General features: G+C 44.5%; 1 protein-coding gene across 3 annotated transcripts in view; it reads right to left on the bottom strand.

Annotated features, from left to right (window-relative positions):
* Nucleotides 1-22,499, bottom strand: part of LOC129842042 (integrin alpha-V-like) — a 78,893-nt gene that overhangs the window by 52,338 nt on the left and 4,056 nt on the right. For all 3 annotated transcript variants that reach the window (XR_008757448.1, XR_008757449.1, XM_055910418.1), the window contains exons 3-6: nucleotides 5,914-6,005; nucleotides 3,252-3,366; nucleotides 2,974-3,035; nucleotides 2,096-2,141 (exon numbers count right to left, since the gene is read on the bottom strand). Coding sequence is in view for 1 of the 3 variants with exons in the window: in XM_055910418.1 (XP_055766393.1) it covers nucleotides 2,096-2,141; nucleotides 2,974-3,035; nucleotides 3,252-3,366; nucleotides 5,914-6,005 (315 nt within the window). In the remaining 2 variants the exon portion in view is untranslated. The remainder of the gene's footprint in view (nucleotides 1-2,095; nucleotides 2,142-2,973; nucleotides 3,036-3,251; nucleotides 3,367-5,913; nucleotides 6,006-22,499) is intronic.

A 22,499-nucleotide genomic window follows, 5' to 3' on the forward strand; every position in this document is an offset into this window, starting at 1 on the left:
CAGCACTTCCTCTTACCTGTGACTGTATTCATGATGCAGCACAGCCTCTTATCTGTGACTGTATTCATGATGCAGCACAGCCTCTTATCTGTGACTGTATTCATGATGCAGCATTTCCTCTTACCTGTGACTGTATTCATGATACAGCACTTCCTCAACCATGTATGTATGTTTGGTGGGACGTTGATGGAATATTCTCCTAACCCTCAGAAAACTGGACACGTTCTTGTAATGTTCCCATGAAAGGTGTCTAGGACATTTAATATCTTAAGTTCTGAGAACATGGCAACCCTGTTCTTGGTACGTTCTATTTGACATTAAGAAAATGGTCTCTGGTAAAACATTCCTTGCACATCACAGGAACATTCCTATGAGACTCTTAAGGGAATGTTCTCTAAAGTTGTGGGAATGTTTGTTGTTAGCTGGGCAGTCACTCCTGCAAGCCAGTGTCATGATCTCGCAGACTACTGCTCACTTGTCAGCCGAAGAGCTGCATTGACCACAGCTTTATTTAGGCAGTCAGAGCATTACCACATTGACAACAGCTATAGACAGGCAGTCAGAGCATTACCACATTGACAACAGCTATAGTTAGGCAGTCAGAGCATTACCACATTGACAACAGCTATAGACAGGCAGTCAGAGCATTACCACATTGACAACAGCTATAGACAGGCAGTCAGAGCATTACCACATTGACAACAGCTATAGTTAGGCAGTCAGAGCATTACCACATTGACAACAGCTATAGACAGGCAGTCAGAGCATTACCACATTGACAACAGCTATAGACAGGCAGTCAGAGCATTACCACATTGACAACAGCTATAGACAGGCAGTCAGAGCATTACCACATTGACAACAGCTTTAGTTAGGCAGTCAGAGCATTACCACATTGACAACAGCTATAGACAGGCAGTCAGAGCATTACCACATTGACAACAGCTATAGTTAGGCAGTCAGAGCATTACCACATTGACAACAGCTATATTTAGGCAGTCAGAGCATTACCACATTGACAACAGCTATAGTTAGGCAGTCAGAGCATTACCACATTGACAACAGCTTTATTTAGGCAGTCAGAGCATTACCACATTGACAACAGCTATAGTCAGGCAGTCAGAGCATTACCACATTGACAACAGCTTTATTTAGGCAGTCAGAGCATTACCACATTGACAACAGCTATAGTCAGGCAGTCAGAGCATTACCACATTGACAACAGCTATAGTTAGAGAGTCAGAGCATTACCACATTGACAACAGCTTTATTTAGGCAGTCAGAGCATTACCACATTGACAACAGCTATAGACAGGCAGTCAGAGCATTACCACATTGACAACAGCTATAGACAGGCAGTCAGAGCATTACCACATTGACAACAGCTATAGTCAGGCAGTCAGAGCATTACCACATTGACAACAGTTATAGACAGGCAGTCAGAGCGTTACCACATTGACAACAGCTATAGTTAGAGAGTCAGAGCATTACCACATTGACAACAGCTGTAGACAGGCAGTCAGAGCATTACCACATTGACAACAGCTATAGTCAGGCAGTCAGAGCATTACCACATTGACAACAGCTATAGTTAGAGAGTCAGAGCATTACCACATTGACAACAGCTATAGTTAGGCAGTCAGAGCATTACCACATTGACAACAGCTATAGTTAGGCAGTCAGAGCATTACCACATTGACAACAGCTATAGTTAGGCAGTCAGAGCATTACCACATTGACAACAGCTATAGTTAGGCAGTCAGAGCATTACCACATTGACAACAGCTATAGTTAGGCAGTCAGAGCATTACCACATTGACAACAGCTATAGTTAGGCAGTCAGAGCATTACCACATTGACAACAGCTATAGTTAGGCAGTCAGAGCATTACCACATTGACAACAGCTATAGTTAGGCAGTCAGAGCATTACCACATTGACAACAGCTATAGTTAGGCAGTCAGAGCATTACCACAAACTCCCTGAATCACTACATGCCTCATCTCAGAGGAGAGCCACAAAGAGCCCAGCGTGTCTGATAATACCCTGGCATAGTAGACCTGATCCGTAAATATATAGAATTACACATCACTTACCTTGCCAGTAGAAACTACCAGGGCCTCCAACAACCACCCTGTTATTCTGTTGGAGAGAGTGAGAAAGAAATAATTTTTTTTGTTGTTGAAAAAGTTAAAAGAAAGAAAAACAAATATAAAAAGAAAGAAAGAGAGAGACATAAGTTATGTTATTCTGAAAGAAGGAACCAAGACAAGAAGGTCTGAAATAGAATCCAAGCACCGGAGAATAATAGTTTATAATAATGTTTTTAATTTATCTATTTTATTTATCTATTGTTGTATGGAACACTGCAAAGTATGCACCTTGACAAAGAGGACACAAAACACAATACACACCTTAACAAAGAGGACACAAAACACAAAACGCACCTTGACAAAGAGACCAAGAGGACACAAAACACAATACACACCTTGACAAAGAGACCAAGAGGACACAAAACACAATATGCACCTTGACAAAGAGGACACAAAACACAATATGCACCTTGACAAAGAGGACACAAAACACAATATGCACCTTGACAAAGAGGACACAAAACACAATATGCACCTTGACAAAGAGGACACAAAACACAAAACGCACCTTGACAAAGAGACCAAGAGAACACAAAACACAATACGCACCTTGACAAAGAGACCAAGAGGACACAAAACACAATACGCACCTTAACAAAGAGACCAAGAGGACACAAAACACAATACACACCTTGACAAAGAGACCAAGAGGACACAAAACACAATACGCACCTTAACAAAGAGAACACAAAACACAATACGCACCTTGACAAAGAGACCAAGAGGACACAAAACACAATACGCACCTTGACAAAGAGAACACAAAACACAATACGCACCTTGACAAAGAGACAAAGAGAAACACAAAACACAATACGCACCTTGACAAAGTCAATACTGAATCCAGCCTGACAGAAGCCTTGTCCCTCTGGAGAGTTGGCTTCTGTTCAGAGTAACACAAACACAGTTCGATTTAATAATCTCTCAATGGTAGACCAGGGGGGGTTTATCTCAATCTGCAGTTATTGATATAAACAGATATACAGCCAGTTTCCCAGTTTCCAAGATCTAATCCCGGACTACAATGCACTTTTTAAATTAAGAATCGTTAGGTTTAATTTGCTGGGTCGAGAAAAAAACAATTTTCTCAGTCACTTACTAGATCGGCAAGGAGAATATTCAACAACTTCTGTTCCTTTCTTCAGGAAACATGTTCCAACGGGCTCTCTCTCTGACACGCTGTACGTGCTCCACTGGTAGAGAGGAGCACAGGCCTGAGAGAGACATAACACCTTGTGAGTACAGGCCTGAGAGAGACATAACACCTTGTGAGTACAGGCCTGGGAGAGACATAACACCTTGTGAGTACAGGCCTGGGAGAGACATAACACCTCATGAGTACAGGCCTGGGAGAGACATAACAACCCATGAGTACAGGCCTGGGAGAGACATAACACCTCATGAGTACAGGCCTGGGAGAGACATAACACCTCATGAGTACAGGCCTGAGAGAGACATAACACCTTGTGAGTACAGGCCTGAGAGAGACATAACACCTTGTGAGTACAGGCCTGAGAGAGACATAACACCTTGTGAGTACAGGCCTGGGAGAGACATAACACCTTGTGAGTACAGGCCTGAGAGAGACATAACACCTTGTGAGTACAGGCCTGGGAGAGACATAACACCTTGTGAGTACAGGCCTGAGAGAGACATAACACCTTGTGAGTACAGGCCTGGGAGAGACATAACACCTTGTGAGTACAGGCCTGGGAGAGACATAACACCTCATGAGTACAGGCCTGAGAGAGACATAACACCTTGTGAGTACAGGCCTGAGAGAGACATAACACCTTGTGAGTACAGGCCTGAGAGAGACATAACACCTTGTGAGTACAGGCCTGAGAGAGACATAACACCTCGTGAGTACAGGCCTGGGAGAGACATAACACCTAGTGAGTACAGGCCTGAGAGAGACATAACACCTCATGAGTACAGGCCTGGGAGAGACATAACACCTCATGAGTACAGGCCTGGGAGAGACATAACACCTTGTGAGTACAGTCAACTACAGCAAGGCCACGCAACAGTCAAAGAGACTCAATAGACTCATGGGTAAACTCTCGTTACAGACTGTTCGCTAGCTAGCGCACCCAATATTTGGTTCTGGATTCCAAGATAAGGACATGACAGTCACCATGATGTGTTCACCATCTGACCGTAAGGTTCTGAGATAAGGACATGACAGTCACCAGGATGTGTTCACCATCTGACCGTAAGGTTCTGAGATAAGGACATGAGTCACCAGGACATGTTCACCATCTGACCGTAAGGTTCTGAGATAAGGACATGACAGTCACCAGGATATGTTCACCCATCTGACCGTAAGGTTCTGAGATAAGGACATGACAGTCAACAGGATGTGTTCACCCATCTGACCGTAAGGTTCTGAGATAAGGACATGACAGTCACCAGGATATGTTCACCCATCTGACCGTAAGGTTCTGAGATAAGGACATGAGTCAACAGGATGTGTTCACCATCTGACCGTAAGGTATGACAGGTTTTCCAGACCTTTGGGCTCGCTCTCCACCTGAATCTTCCTCTGATCCATCTGCAGCTTTTCAGTGATCCTTTTTCTTACTTTCTCCTCAAACTCCGTCCAGTTCTCATGAGAAGTCTCTGGTATCCACAACGATGTTATCCCTCCTGGATTGTCCCTCTAGATCCGGGTTTCCCATAAACTCGGTCCTGGGTCCTCACCTTGGTGCACGTTTTAGTTGTTAGCCCCTTACCACTACACAGATGATTCAAATCATCATAGCTTGATGATGAGTTAGTTATTTTGAATCAGCTGTGTAGTGCTAAGGGGCAAAAAACTAAACGTGCACCCAGGTGAGGCCCCAGGAACGAGTTTAAGGGACACCTGGATCTAGATAGTCTGTTTACCCAGTCTTTGTAATACTGATTCACAGACAGTGCTGATGTCATCTCATGTGAACTTCTAGTTTGTTGCCCTCTTGCTTCAAGTCTCTTTCAGGACAACCACGTCTCCCTGGGAGAAGTGCAAACCGCTATTAAGATCTTGGACATCTCTGGTCAGCTCGTCCATTCTTTTGTTAGTTGAGTCAACCAGTATTTGGACAAATCTCTTGAAAATATGTTCCTGTTGTTGTAACAACTGCTAGTAAAACTCGTTTTTAGTTATTTTAAAAGATCCTTCACCTGTGATAGAGAAACACTGTCCTCGCCATAACTCCCACCTTTGGATTGGGATGCCATGGTATCAATGTAGGCTAACGCTGATACTCCACGCATTTCCAGACAGGACAGGTCGCAGGGCAGATTTAAACATCAACAAACAGCAAGCTACAAGGGCTAACCGCGCCGCGGGCTGTGTTCAAGCTGGCAAGGAAACCTTGCTAGTTTGATAGCTAGATAGCAGCTACACTAGCTGCTACGCCAAGCAGCTCTTCGTTAGCAAGATCCCTGGATAGATATCCACGTCGCGGAATCCAAATTAAAAAAGGTAAGTAACCAAACTTTTTCCACTATAACTCTTTTTCCAGAGACTTTCAAAACAACAAAACGGGCTCTCTATCATCCAACACGTGATCGAACCATGGAGACATGAGGTCCCTTTCTTTTCTTTCTATTGTGTTATTGACTGTACTCTTGTTTATTACATGTGTAACTCTGGGTTGTTGTTTGTGTCGAACTGCTTTATCTTGGTCAGGTCACAGTTGTAAATGAGAACTTGTTCTCAACTAGCCTACCTGGTTAAATAAAGGTGAAAATAAATCTAATTAAAAGACACTCACCAGGATGTGTTCACCATGTGACCGCACCGTGGCTCCAAACCACTGGTTGGACTTAAACTCCATCTGGAGCCCCTCGTTATTCTTACGATCATCTGTGAGGGAGAAATCATTGTGGTTTTAATGAAGAAACCATCACTTTAGGGCTGCCTCCTTGAAAGAAACTCTACTCCGTGTTGTTTTCATTATGGCACACAAAATAGATATTTATAAATGTACCCCCGTTAAACAAGCAGTTATGCTTGTCAAGTCAAGTTATTCATTCCCTGTTTCAGTCCCTTTTCTTCCATTTGCTGCCTAATGAACATGACCCAGTGTAGGCTGAAAACCCAACGTATCTCCACCTTCCTGCCAAAAGGACCAACAACATGTACAACCTCTAAAGTAAGAGTAAATATCATGTTATTCAACAGTCCGTCTTGTAGAGACTATTGTCTTTTTCTTTTCTTTTTTTACAGCTACTTCTATCGGACAGATAATAATGGATTTACCATGGTAACCGATAAAGGAATAAGGTGTCACACAGGTTCCGACGCCCGCCACATGTGGCAGGGGGCTACAGTCCGTTACGGATTAGAAAGAAAGACCCAGCCGTGACCTGCCCATCGATGCCTCTCTACCAGACGAACTCAAAACTTTTATATCCACGTTTCAACAAAAAACAACACAGAGCCGTGCATGAGGGCCCCTGCTGACCCAGAGGACTGGGTGATCTCGCTCTCCGAGGCCGACCCGAGTAAGGTTTTTAAATCAGGTCAACACTCGTCAAAGCCGCTTGGCCGGACGGTATTTCAGGGTGTGTTTTCAGAGCATGCTCAGAACAGCTGGCAGATATATACACACTCATTTCCAACCTCTCCTTGTCCCAGTCTGTAATGTTCAACCTCTCCTTGTCCCAGTCTGTAATGTTCAACCTCTCCTTGACTCAGTCTGTAATCCCCACATCTCAAGATGACCACCATCATTTCTGTTCCTAAGAACTCTGAGGCTTCCTGCCACAAGGACTACCACCCTGTATCACTCACATCTGTAATCATGAAGTGCTTTGAGAGGCTGGTTATGCCACAATGACTACCACCCTGTATCACTCACATCTGTAATCATGAAGTGCTTTGAGAGGCTGGTTATGCCACAATGACTACCACCCTGTATCACTCACATCTGTAATCATGAAGTGCTTTGAGAGGCTGGTTATGCCACAATGACTACCACCCTGTAGCACTCACATCTGTAATCATGAAGTGCTTTGAGAGGCTGGTTATGGCTCACATTACCTCCATCATCCCAGACACCCTTGAGACCCACTCTAATTTGAATACCACCCCAACAGATCCATAGATGACGCAATCTCAATTGCACTCAACACTGCCCTCACCCACCTAGATAAGAGGAATATCTATGTGAGAATACTATTCATTGACTACAGTTCAGCGTTCAACACCATTGTCCCCTCCAAGATTGTCACTAAGCTAAGGACTCTGGGTCTGAACACGTCCCTCTGCAACTGGATCCTGGACTTCCTGATAGCCGACCCCAGGTGGTGAGGGATAGTCAAGGATCTGATCATGGACTACAGGAAACGGGGGGCGAGCACACCCCCATCCACATCCACGGGGCTGTAGTGGAGCTTCAAGTTTCTTGGTGTCCAAATCACTAAAAGACGTCGAATGGTCCAAACACAAATCCTGAAAAGGTTCTACAGCTGTACCTTTGAAAGCATATTGACTGCCGCACGGCAAGTGGTACCGGTGCATCAAGTCTGACACCAACAGGCTCTGGAACAACTTGTATCCACAAGCAATACGACTGATAAATAGCCAACAAAATAGCTACACGGACCGAGTTTACCTTGTATTTTTATTTACCTTTTATTTCAGTACTTTGAACTGCACATTCACAGAGCCCTACACACACACACTGTCACTACAACATACTCACACAAACACTACTTCCATCATCTGATCACTCACACATAATATGCACATAAATGTATACTGACTCTACAAACCCACTCCCATACAAGCTGCTGCTGCTACTGTGTTTAACTTAAATCCTGTTGCCTAGTCTCCTTCCCCCAATACATATCTACCTCCATCACTCCAGGATCCCTGTACATTGTTAATATGGTACTGACCCTGTATATAGTCACCTTACCCCTATACATATCTACCTCCATCACTCCAGGATCCCTGTACATTGTTAATATGGTACTGACCCTGTATATAGTCACCTTACCCCTATACATACCTACCTCCATCACTCCAGGATCCCTGTACATTGTTAATATGGTTCTGACCCTGTATATAGTCACCTTACCCCTATACATACCTACCTCCATCACTCCAGTATCCCTGTACATTGTTAATATGGTTCTGACCCTGTATATAGTCTGATTACCCCTATACATATCTACCTCCATCACTCCAGTATCCCTGTACATTGTTAATATGGTACTGACCCTGTATATAGTCACCTTACCCCTATACATATCTACCTCCATCACTCCAGTATCCCTGTACATTGTTAATATGGTACTGACCCTGTATATAGTCACCTAACCCCTATACATACCTACCTCCATCACTCCAGGATCCCTGTACATTGTTAATATGGTACTGACCCTGTATATAGTCACCTAACCCCTATACATATCTACCTCCATCACTCCAGTATCATTGTTAATATGGTAATGACCCTGTATATAGTCACCTTACCCCTATACATATCTACCTCCATCGCTCCAGTATCCCTGTCACCTTACCCCTATATATACCTACCTCCATCACTCCAGTATCCCTGTACATTGTTAATACGGTACTGACCCTGTATATAGTCACCTTACCCCTATACATATCTACCTCCATCGCTCCAGTATCCCTGTCACCTTACCCCTATACATATCTACCTCCATCGCTCCAGTATCCCTGCACATTGTTAATATGGTATTGGAACTGACTTACATATTTCCTGTATATAGTATGCTTACTTACTTAGTGTATTTCATATTTCTTATTTCGCATGTTTTTTCTAGTAATATATTGTTATTGATTATTGCAATGTTGGATTTGCAAGAAAGGCAGTTCACTGTACTTGTCTATGTGACATTAAAACTTGAAACAGTCTGATGTTTAGGCAAGACACCGAGTACCCACAGACAAATGGACTGGTTGATGTTTGGTATTCCTGACAGGAGCAGCAGAGATGAGTTTATCATCAGAGCCTGGAGATTAAACTATATTTTCCCAAGAGGAAATGACTCACAACCAACACCCGTTAATACCCCCCCCCCCTGTCTAGCCAATGCAATCTCTGACACACATGTTACTCAATGAGGAGGGACAGCCATGAGGCAGTTTCCTCTAGTGTGGTAGAGTTGGTTGTGTTGCCATGAGGCAGTTTCCTCTAGTGTGGTAGAGTTGGTTGTGTTGCCATGAGGCAGTTTCCTCTAGTGTGGTAGAGTTGGTTCTGCCATGAGGCAGTTTCCTCTAGTGTGGTAGAGTTGGTTCTGCCATGAGGCAGTTTCCTCTAGTGTGGTAGAGTTGGTTCTGCCATGAGGCAGTTTCCTCTAGTGTGGTAGAGTTGGTTCTGCCATGAGGCAGTTTCCTCTAGTGTGGTAGAGTTGGTTCTGCCATGAGGCAGTTTCCTCTAGTGTGGTAGAGTTGGTTGTGTTGCCACTGCAGAAACAAAGTGCATTCGGAAAAATATTCAGACCCTTTGGCTTTTTCCATGCCCCAAAAATGTACGTTACAGCCTTATTCTAAAATGTATTAGATACAATGTTTTTCCTCAATCTACACACAGTACTCCATAATGATGAAGCAAAAACAGGTTTTTAGAAATGTTTGCTAATTTATTACAAATTTAAAAAAAAAATGAAATATCTTATTGACATCAGTATTCAGAACCTTTGCTATCAGACTCAAAATTGAGCTCAGGTGCATTCTGTTTCCATTGATCATCCTTGAGATGTTTCTACAACTTGATTGGAGTCCACCTGTGGTAAATTAAAATGATTGGACATGATTTGGAAAGGCACACACGTGTCTATATAAAAAGGTCCCACAGTTGACAGTGCATGTCAGAGCAAAAACCAAGCCATGAGGTCAAAAGAATTGTCCGTAGCGCTCCGAGACACGATTGTGTCGAGGCACAACCGGCCGCGATCAGGAGACCCATGAGTTGGCGTGCAATTGGTACAGCATCGTCCTGATTAGGGGAGGGTTTGGTCGGCCGGGATGTCCTTGTCCCATCACACTCTAGTGACTCCTTGTGGCAGGCCGGGCATTATGTCATTGGCTTTCAGATAGGAGGAGATAGTGAACATCAATACTTCCCAGTCTGATATTAACATGAAAACGGTAGATCACATTCTGAAATAGTGGGGGGGGGGTCCGGGGGCATGCACCCCTGTGAGATTTTGTTTGTAGCACGACTGTGAGAAAGTCACTTCTGGTGACTTTTTAATAGGACATTCTATTTCAAAATTAATAAAAATGAATTAATGTTAAATAGAATGAAAGCATTATAAACTGATGCAGCAGAGTGGCTTTAAATAAATAGGCTGAAACTTGGCCCTCAGCATTTACCTCATTGATAAAAATCTAAAGACTCTAAATGCATCAAATTCTACAATCTGTTTTTTTGGGGGATCAAAATGGGGCTTAAGGTGTACACATGCTTCCCATGCGAAAAAAGTTTGGACATTTTTGTGCGTTTTGGTCATCAGGCAAGGTTTTTTCCCAGCTGTTTCTGCACACACAAAAATGATCAAGAGGCAAGCCGAAGTTTGGTAAGCGAAGTCTACGCCCCTTCATCAGTGATTGGTCAACTGTAGGGGTGATCAGAGTTCCTACTTCTCGATTCAGCCGGAAACTCTATGGAGTCAACATTGCGAACAACAGCAATGACAACTTTGAGCATTGCTCAGGCCAATGGGTATAGAAGTAAGCAAGACGGAAAGCAACATACCGTCTTCACCAGAGGTATTTGGTTGTATATTCTATTGTAGTCGAGGAAAAGACTAGCCATGTTTGCTAACAATAGCTAGCTAGCTAGTGCTAGCTACTTGTCTGGCTAGTTAGTCTAGCAGCATACTCGTGCAGAGATTAAGCAAGGCACCCAACTTAAGATCTTTACAACTTTTTGATCAAAAATAATTTTGTCAGAGAAAGCTTTCCACACTGCTAACACCGAAGTCAAAGTTCGGTATCAAGGTCCAGCTAGCTAAAATGTTGCGAACTTTGGATTAGCTAGGTTGAGTAGCTAGGCCAGGCCTACTCAACTCTGCTCGACTGTTTGCAATATTATAGTCTATTGTAGGCTTGGTTAATTATATTTGATATGTTGTTCATTGATCGTTTTGGATGGTTTGGATATATGTCCTAAACAGCCCTATACTTTTTACATTTTTCAAGGAACAAACACCAGTGAATGGGGACAGCACCAGGTTTTGTTCTCTGCGTACCAGCACTGCCTCGTCACCGTCCCCAAGCACTGCCTCGTCACCGTCCCCAAGCACTGCCTCGTCAGCGGCCCCAAGCACTGCCTCGTCAGCGGCCCCAAGCACTGCCTCGTCAGCGGCCCCAAGCACTGCCTCGTCAGCGGCCCCAAGCACTGCCTCGTCAGCGGCCCCAAGCACTGCCTCGTCAGCGGCCCCAAGCACTGCCTCGTCAGCGGCCCCAAGCACTGCCTCGTCAGCGGCCCCAAGCACTGCCTCGTCAGCGGCCCCAAGCACTGCCTCGTCAGCGGCCCCAAGCACTGCCTCGTCAGCGGCCCCAAGCACTGCCTCGTCAGCGGCCCCAAGCACTGCCTCGTCAGCGGCCCCAAGCACTGCCTCGTCATCCGGCCAGATATTTCTATCTACACTCTGACACTTTAATGATATTTAATTGACACGTTGTCAACGTGTTAACGTGTCTCCTCGTAACAGACACTGTTGTGTTTCACTTAGAGCCCAGATGGTTTATTTATTTTGTGCTGAAAAAAAAAGCTGTTTCTTCATCTCAATAAAAAAGTGTTTCAATGCATTCTATTTGAACATCACGTTGCTGACAACGTACTGAAGAGCTGTGTGACAACATACACGAAGAACTGTGTGACAACGTACTGAAGAGCTGTGTGACAACGTACTGAAGAGCTGTGTGTCACAGACTTTACAGGCTGGCTTCTACTGGTGGTGTAGTTCAAATCTAAATGAATGCACACAGACATCATAGAATCAACGTTCATTTTATTAACAAGATTAAAAATCTACATTTTAGTAGTACTTTGGTTCACGGTGCACACAAAGAAGAACTGTATGCATCCATCAAGGATTATGTGTGTGTGAGCAGTGGAAAACAAAGGCCTATTCTGATTAGCTGGCCTTGGGTTGAGTTGTCCTCTCCTAACCATGTCTTCCTGCCATGGCACACGTCCAGGGGGGAGAGGAAGAAGTCCCTGAGCTTATTTCTTCTTTTGCTTGCAAGCTGTGTCACCCTGGCACAAAAGAGAATCTCCCTGGCTTTTGGAGATGGTTGTCCCCTGCCACAAACCCTCCTCCACTCTCCAGGTTGGTAGTTGCCAGAAGGGAGGGGAGTGTCAGCAGAAGCGGGAGAGGCACGTATGTTGGCGTCGCGAGTTTCATCCGTGGAGGAGAGGTAGTTGTGGAGGGCCACACAGGCCCTTTTCAGCAGTGGTACATACGAATCCTCCTCCTAGCAGTCATGTCGCTGAATGCATTTTCTATGACTCTCCGACAACGAGAGCGGCGGTAGTTGTATGTACGCCCAGGTTTATTGAGATGGACACCTGTGAATGAGAGGTGACAAGATAATATATGTCAGATATAAAATATAAACCTATTTTTGGTCAACAACAACAACCAGAACACCATATCATTTTCCAGGAAGCATATTCCAAAAGCCTTGATAAAATGTAATTGCTCATAAACAGAGCCTTCAGAAAGTATTCATCCCCTTTGACTTATTGCATAGTGCTACAGCCTGAATTTAAAAAATGCATTAAATGTATATTTTTTTCTAACGCATCTATACACAATACCCCATAATGACATCACAATACCCCATAATGACATCACAATACCCCATAATGACATCACAATACCCCATAAAGACATCACAATACCCCATAATGACATCACAATACACCATAAAGACATCACAATACCTCATAATGACAAAGTGAAAACCTGTTTGTAGAAATGTTTGCAAATGATTGAAAATGAGATACAGAAACATCTCATTTACATAAGTATTCACACCCCTGAGTAAATACTTTGTAGAAGCACCTTTGGCAGTGATTACTGTTGTGAGTCATTCTGGGTAAATCTCTAAGAGCTTTCCACACCTGGAATGTGCAACATTTGATAATTATTATTTTCAAAATTCCTCAAGCTCTGCCAAATTGCTTATTGATCATTGCTAGACAACCATTTTCAGGTCATGCTATAGATTTTCAAGTAGATTTAAGTAAAAACTGTAACTTTGACATCATGGGGTATTGTGTGTGTAGATCAGTGACACAAAATCTCCATTTTAAAATCAGGCTGTAACAACAAAATGTGGAAAAAAGTCAAGGGGTGTGAATCATTTCTTAAAGGCGCTATAGATGTGTATGCAGTAACAAGGGAAATTAAAAACAGGAAAAGTTTGATTAATTTAAACGTTGTAGTAATCACCATACCTGGATAAGGGTGCATCCGGATTTGATGTGAGGGGAAACCTGTATCTCTCAGGACAACTTGGTGTTGTGGTACCAGGCAGGACAACTTGGTGTTGTGGTACCAGGCAGGACAACTTGGTGTTGTGGTACCAGGCAGGACAACTTGGTGTTGTGGTACCAGGCAGGACAACTTGGTGTTGTGGTACCAGGCAGGACAGCTGGTCGGTGGAAAATCGAGAATCTTTTGCAGCAGTTTGGAACCAAGATAACTCTTAAAACAGTCCACCAGCACTCTCTAGGCCGTGTGCCCTTATATCCATCCTCCGTATCTTGCCTATTATATATGTCTTGCTAGGTAAAGCCTATCTAGTAGGGAAATGTCCTTGCCAGTCAAGTGTCTGTCTGTGTACACTATGTTATTCTCCTACGCGTGTCTTTGTGTTCAGTTCTCCTAGCCGAATCGAAGCATGATGGGGAGGTGAAGAAAATTGAAGTGACGTTATGCCCACCTAAATAAATCATGACATCCTGACCTATCAGAATGTATTCAGTGATGCAAATGACAACTACAAAAACACATGAAGGAATATTTATTAGTTAGAACAAATTTGGAAATACAAACTTTTATGAAAACAGCTACTACTCCTTAAGGTCGTGGCGTGTGCGTGGTAGTGGTACGTGGCCAACGCCATGGTGTCCGACTGAACGTTTTAAAAGACCCTCTTCTTGAGAGACAACATTTTGCTATTTTTTTAAAGCAAATTTTCTGCAATTCAACACATTTTTGCCATGGCTTATTTTGTGTTCTTATGCCATCTGAATGACTCTAACAAAATCAGATGGGGCTTATGACATTTTTATGTATTTTAGATTTCAGAGTATTTTGGTTTTGTATTTCGGTGTTAATCTTTTGTTCTCTAAGAGGATCTGATTAAAAAAAAAGTCCCTATTTTTTTTTTTCTTCTTTCAAATTTCACAATATGATGCATTCATTATATGCTGCAAAACGCATCATCATACTGTGAAACATCTGCCCGTCTCTACATGGGCGAGGCAAGCGAGACTATGCTCAACATGTCTATAACGTTGTCTTAATATGGGGTGTGTCATGTTGATGTGGAAATGATCCATCTCTATCACCAAAACACAAAATCACCTGATATGACAAACCAAATGTACAGCCTGTTGAAATAGTCGGTGAGCTGCAATGTTGCACATTTGCTGGTAACGAAATACCACTGGTTGCTTGTTCAGGCAGAGTCGAAGTGGTTTCCTGCCTGGCGCCTACAGGGCTAATAATGTGGAGGGTGACCTCAGACCCGGGAACGTGCTGAGACACCATGAAGAAAGAAAACACCTGGTTGTTGCAACCCTCCATAGTCTCACATCACAGACTATTACCAAAACATTAACTCAACACCAAATCAACTAGACCAGATTAGGTTGTGGGTGCAGAGATTATAGTTAGTTTACAAGCCTAAACAGTTAATAACAATAATATGATGAAGGAGCCTATGAAGATATTGTTTCGTGATAATCACAGTCTTTAAAACGTAGATATTGTTTCGTGATAATCACAGTCTCTAAAACGTAGATATTGTTTCGTGATAATCACAGTCTATAAACCGTAGATATTGTTCCATGATAATCACAGTCTATAAACCGTAGATATTGTTCCATGATAATCACAGTCTATAAACCGTAGATATTGTTCCATGATAATCACAGTCTATAAAACGTAGATATTGTTTAATGATAATCACAGTCTCTAAAACGTAGATATTGTTTCATGATAATCACAGTCTCTAAAACGTAGATATTGTTTAATGATAATCACAGTCTATAAAACGTAGATATTGTTCCATGATAATCACAGTCTATAAAACATAGATATTGTTCCATGATAATCACAGTCTATAAACCGTAGATAATGTTCCATGATAATCACAGTCTATAAACCGTAGATATTGTTCCATGATAATCACAGTCTATAAAACGTAGATATTGTTTAATGATAATCACAGTCTCTAAAACGTAGATATTGTTTCATGATAATCACAGTCTCTAAAACGTAGATATTGTTTAATGATAATCACAGTCTATAAAACGTAGATATTGTTCCATGATAATCAGTCTTTAAAACGTAGATATTGTTCCATGATAATCACAGTCTATAAACCGTAGATATTGTTCCATGATAATCAGTCTTTAAAACGAAGATATTGTTCCATGATAATCAGTCTTTAAAACGTAGATATTGTTCCATGATAATCACAGTCTATAAAACGTAGATATTGTTTAATGATAAACACAGTCTCTAAAACGTAGATATTGTTTCATGATAATCACAGTCTTTATAACGAAGATATTGTTCCATGATAAACACAGTCTTTATAATGTAGATATTGTTCCATGATAAACACAGTCTTTAAAACGTAGATATTGTTCCATGATAAACACAGTCTTTATAATGTAGATATTGTTCCATGATAAACACAGTCTTTAAAACGTAGATATTGTTTCGTGATAATCACAGTCTTTATAACGTAGATATTGTTCCATGATAATCACAGTCTATAAAACGTAGATATTGTTAAATGATAAACACAGCCTTTAAAACGTAGATATTGTTAAATGATAAACACAGCCTTTAAAACGTAGATATTGTTTCATGATAAACACAGCCTTTAAAACGTAGATATTGTTTCATGATAAACACAGCCTTTAAAACGTAGATATTGTTCCATGATAATCACAGTCTATAAAACGTAGATATTGTTTCATGATAATCACAGTCTTTATAACGTAGATATTGTTCCATGATAAACAGAGACACCAGAAATAAAGTCGTTTCCATAGTGCTTAAGGGGGGGGGGGGGGGGATTAAATTGCTTGGTGATTGTACGGGGAATGATTACGCCTACTGATTCAGTTCAACTTTGATTTCAAATAACTTCAGAGAATGGAATGTGATATTCATTGTTATACTACATTGGAACCAAATGCATTGTGTGAAGGTATGTGCAGATAGAATGAAAGAGAGTTGCATTCTGACATATTCAAGAGGATACTCACTAACCTTCAGAGCATACCATCTAGCCAACCACAAAGCTCTGTTCTTGTGTAACCCTGAGTAGAGAAACAGTCTTAGGAATAACTCTCCTGACTAGCCCTACAGCAAAAAAAAAAAAAACAACCAACCCTCCTGGCTAGCCCTACAGCAAAACACATAGGAACAACCAACCCTCCTGACTAGCCCTACAGCAAAACACATAGGAACAACCAACCCTCCTGGCTAGCCCTACAGCAAAACACATAGGAACAACCAACCCTCCTGACTAGCCCTACAGCAAAACACATAGGAACAACCAACCCTCCTGGCTAGCCCTACAGCAAAACACATAGGAACAACCAACCCTCCTGACTAGCCCTACAGCAAAACACATAGGAACAACCAACCCTCCTGGCTAGCCCTACAGCAAAACACATAGGAACAACCAACCCTCCTGGCTAGCCCTACAGCAAAACACATAGGAACAACCAACCCTCCTGGCTAGCCCTACAGCAAAACACATAAAAACAACCAACCCTCCTGACAAGCCCTACAGCAAAACACATAGGAACAACCAACCCTCCTGGCTAGCCCTACAGCAAAACACATAGGAACAACCAACCCTCCTGGCTAGCCCTACAGCAAAACACATAGGAACAACAACCAACCCTCCTGGCTAGCCCTACAGCAAAACACATAGGAACAACCAACCCTCCTGGCTAGCCCTACAGCAACACACATAGGAACAACCAACCCTCCTGGCTAGCCCTACAGCAACACACATAGGAACAACCAACCCTCCTGGCTAGCCCTACAGCAAAACACATAGGAACAACCAACCCTCCTGGCTAGCCCTACAGCAAAACACAAAGGAACAACCAACCCTCCTGGCTAGCCCTACAGCAAAACACATAGGAACAACCAACCCTCCTGGCTAGCCCTACAGCAAAACACAAAGGAACAACCAACCCTCCTGGCTAGCCCTACAGCAAAACACAAAGGAACAACCAACCCTCCTGGCTAGCCCTACAGCAAAACACAAAGGAACAACCAACCCTCCTGGCTAGCCCTACAGCAAAACACATAGGAACAACCAACCCTCCTGGCTAGCCCTACAGCAAAACACATAGGAACAACCAACCCTCCTGGCTAGCCCTACAGCAAAACACATAGGAACAACAACCAACCCTCCTGGCTAGCCCTACAGCAAAACACATAGGAACAACCAACCCTCCTGGCTAGCCCTACAGCAAAACACATAGGAACAACCAACCCTCCTGGCTAGCCCTACAGCAACACACATAGGAACAACCAACCCTCCTGGCTAGCCCTACAGCAACACACATAGGAACAACCAACCCTCCTGGCTAGCCCTACAGCAAAACACATAGGAACAAACAACCCTCCTGGCTAGCCCTACAGCAAAACACATAGGAACAACCAACCCTCCTGGCTAGCCCTACAGCAAAACACATAGGAACAACCAACCCTCCTGGCTAGCCCTACAGCAAAACACATAGGAACAACCAACCCTCCTGGCTAGCCCTACAGCAAAACACAAAGGAACAACCAACCCTCCTGGCTAGCCCTACAGCAAAACACAAAGGAACAACCAACCCTCCTGGCTAGCCCTACAGCAAAACACAAAGGAACAACCAACCCTCCTGGCCTAAATCAAAACTCCTCCATGTCATGTGCTAAATAAAGCAACAGTCTTTAGAGCAACAACCCAGCTCCTCTTTAACCTTGACTCACACAACAGAAACAGTCCCAACACCTCAACACCCCTCCTCTACAGCCCAACACCCCTCCTCTACAGCCCAACACCCCTCCTCTACAGCCCAACACCCCTCCTCTACAGCCCAACACCCCTCCTCTACAGCCCAACACCCCTCCTCTACAGCCCAACACCCCTCCTCTACAGCCCAACACCCCTCCTCTACAGCCCAACACCCCTCCTCTACACCCCTCCTCTACACCCCAACACCCCTCCTCCACACCCCAACACCCCTCCTCCACAGCCCAACACCCCTCCTCTACAGCCCAACACCCCTCCTCTACAGCCCAACACCCCTCCTCTACAGCCCAACACCCCTCCTCTACAGCCCAACACCCCTCCTCTACAGCCCAACACCCCTCCTCCACAGCCCAACACCCCTCCTCTACAGCCCAACACCCCTCCTCTACAGCCCAACACCCCTCCTCTACAGCCCAACACCCCTCCTCTACAGCCCAACACCCCTCCTCTACAGCCCAACACCCCTCCTCTACAGCCCAACACCCCTCCTCTACACCCCAACAACCCTCCTCTACAGCCCAACACCCCTCCTCTACAGCCCAACACCCCTCCTCTACAGCCCAACACCCCTCCTCTACAGCCCAACACCCCTCCTCTACAGCCCAACACCCCTCCTCTACACCCCAACACCCCTCCTCTACAGCCCTGGCTGCACCTGGTCAAACATCACATCCACCCAGGGGCCATCTATAAGTATAGTTATTATGAGACTCTAGTCTGCTAATCATTGGGAGTAATTATTATTATTTTATCGAACCCTTATTTGACCAGGTAAGTTGACTGAGAACACATTCTCATTTACAGCAACGACCTGGGGAACAGTTACAGGGGAGAGGAGGGGGGGATGAATGAGCCAGTTGGAAGCTGGGGATGATTAGGTGACCATGATGGTATGAGGGACAGATTGGGAATTTAGCCAGGACACCGGGGTTAACACCCCTTACTCTAACAATAAGTGCCATGGGATCTTTAGTGACCACAGAGAGTCAGGACACCTGTTTAACGTCCCATCCGAAAGACGGAACCCTACACAGGGCAATGTCCCCAATCACTGCCCTGGGGTATTGGGATGGTTTTTTTAGACCAGAGGAAAGAGTGTCTCCTACCGACCCTCCAACACCACTTCCAGCAGCATCTGGTCTCCCATCCATCTGTTTTTTAAGGTTTGCCTGTCCACCATGAGTAGACTGACAGAGCTGGGAAAACAAGGACTGACTGGGACAGTCCAAGAAATAACAGAGCGCAGGAGAAAGACTTCCAGAACACGTGGTAAGACAGCTAGTTCGGTAATGGCCATGTGGAAGAAAACCCCCTGAGCACACACTAACTAATTACAGTAATTTCCCACCTGGCCCTAAGCTGCTTGGACACAAACACTCACCTAGACCACTGACTGAGGCAGCCTCCCCTCACAGTCAGCAGAGACACTCACCTAGACCACTGACTGAGGCAGCCTCCCCTCACAGTCAGCAGAGACACTCACCTAGACCACTGACTGAGGCAGCCTCCCCTCACAGTCAGCAGAGACACTCACCTAGACCACTGACTGAGGCAGCCTCCCCTCACAGTCTGCAGAGACACTCACCTAGACCACTGACTGAGGCAGCCTCCCCTCACAGTCTGCAGAGACACTCACCTAGACCACTGACTGAGGCAGCCTCCCCTCACCTAGACCACTGACTGAGGCAGCCTCCCCTCACAGTCAGCAGAAACACTCACCTATACCACTGACTGAGGCAGCCTCCCCTCACAGTCAGCAGAGACACTCACCTAGACCACTGACTGAGGCAGCCTCCCCTCACAGTCTGCAGAGACACTCACCTAGACCACTGACTGAGGCAGCCTCCCCTCACAGTCAGCAGAGACACTCACCTAGACCACTGACTGAGGCAGCCTCCCCTCACAGTCAGCAGAGACACTCACCTAGACCACTGACTGAGGCAGCCTCCCCTCACCTAGACCACTGACTGAGGCAGCCACCCCTCACCTAGACCACTGACTGAGGCAGCCTCCCCTCACAGTCAGCAGAGACACTCACCTAGACCACTGACTGAGGCAGCCTCCCCTCACCTAGACCACTGACTGAGGCAGCCACCCCTCACCTAGACCACTGACTGAGGCAGCCTCCCCTCACAGTCAGCAGAATCAGATCTGCCATTACAAGGCACCCATTGTGGCCATGTCGTCACCTACCGTATAATTACGAGGCCAGGTCACTAAGGCACTGGCTGGCAAACCATCAGAAATGGCAGCAACGGTAGGAATAATATAGAAAGAAAAAAAACATTACATGGAAATATATTTGCATGTAGCTTTGAACCTGTTTCCAAGTCACACAGACTAGTGTGGATCAGCCTTCCCAACAGACTAGTGTGGATCAGCCTTCCCAACAGACTAGTGTGGATCAGCCTTCCCAACAGACTAGTGTGGATCAGCCTTCCCAACAGACTAGTGTGGATCAGCCTTCCCAACAGACTAGTGTGGATCAGCCTTCCCAACAGACTAGTGTGGATCAGCCTTCCCAACAGACTAGTGTGGATCAGCCTTCCCAACAGACTAGTGTGGATCAGCCTTCCCAACAGACTAGTGTGGATCAGCCTTCCCAACAGACTAGTGTGGATCAGCCTTCCCAACAGACTAGTGTGGATCAGCCTTCCCAACAGACTAGTGTGGATCAGCCTTCCCAACAGACTAGTGTGGATCAGCCTTCCCAACAGACTAGTGTGGATCAGCCTTCCCAACAGACTAGTGTGGATCAGCCTTCCCAACAGACTAGTGTGGATCAGCCTTCCCAACAGACTAGTGTGGATCAGCCTTCCCAACAGACTAGTGTGGATCAGCCTTCCCAACAGACTAGTGTGGATCAGCCTTCCCAACAGACTAGTGTGGATCAGCCTTCCCAACAGACTAGTGTGGATCAGCCTTCCCAACAGACTAGTGTGGATCAGCCTTCCCAACAGACTAGTGTGGATCAGCCTTCCCAACAGACTAGTGTGGATCAGCCTTCCCAACAGACTAGTGTGGATCAGCCTTCCCAACAGACTAGTGTGGATCAGCCTTCCCAACAGACTAGTGTGGATCAGCCTTCCCAACAGACTAGTGTGGATCAGCCTTCCCAACAGACTAGTGTGGATCAGCCTTCCCAACAGACTAGTGTGGATCAGCCTTCCCAACAGACTAGTGTGGATCAGCCTTCCCAACAGACTAGTGTGGATCAGCCTTCCCAACAGACTAGTGTGGATCAGCCTTCCCAACAGACTAGTGTGGATCAGCCTTCCCAACAGACTAGTGTGGTTCAGCCTTCCCAACAGACTAGTGTGGTTCAGCCTTCCCAACAGACTAGTGTGGTTCAGCCCTTTCCAACAGACTAGTGTGGTTCAGCCTTCCCAACAGACTAGTGTGGATCAGCCTTCCCAACAGACTAGTGTGGATCAGCCTTCCCAACAGACTAGTGTGGTTCAGCCTTCCCAACAGACTAGTGTGGATCAGCCTTCCCAACAGACTAGTGTGGATCAGCCTTCCCAACAGACTAGTGTGGTTCAGCCTTCCCAACAGACTAGTGTGGTCCAGACTTTAATACTCATTTGGCTCCCGGAACTCAATTAGTCTGTCTGTTGTCAGTCTATATGAGGAAAAATATGTTGTTCTGCAGTTTCCTATTAATCCCAATAAACAAACCAATGTAACTTCCTGTTGATTAACCAAATGTAACTTCCTGTTGATTAACCAAATGTAACTTCCTGTTGATTAACCAAATGTAACTTCCTGTTGATTAACCAAATGTAACTTCCTGTTGATTAACCAAATGTAACTTCCTGTTGATTAACCAAATGTAACTTCCTGTTGATTAACCAAATGTAACTTCCTGTTGATTAACCAAATGTAACTTTCTGTTGATTAACCAAATGTAACTTTCTGTTGATTAACCAAATTAACTTCTATTGATTAACCAAATTAACTTCTATTGATAGAGAAAGGTGTAAATAGCACAGGAGGTAGAGAGGGAGGTCATTGGTTTGGATGGGGACTTGGAGCCCAGAGAGAGAGGGAGGTCACTGGTTTGGATGGGGACTTGGA

This window comes from Salvelinus fontinalis, unplaced genomic scaffold (assembly GCF_029448725.1).
Source record: "Salvelinus fontinalis isolate EN_2023a unplaced genomic scaffold, ASM2944872v1 scaffold_0009, whole genome shotgun sequence".
NCBI classification, from domain to species: domain Eukaryota; kingdom Metazoa; phylum Chordata; class Actinopteri; order Salmoniformes; family Salmonidae; genus Salvelinus; species Salvelinus fontinalis.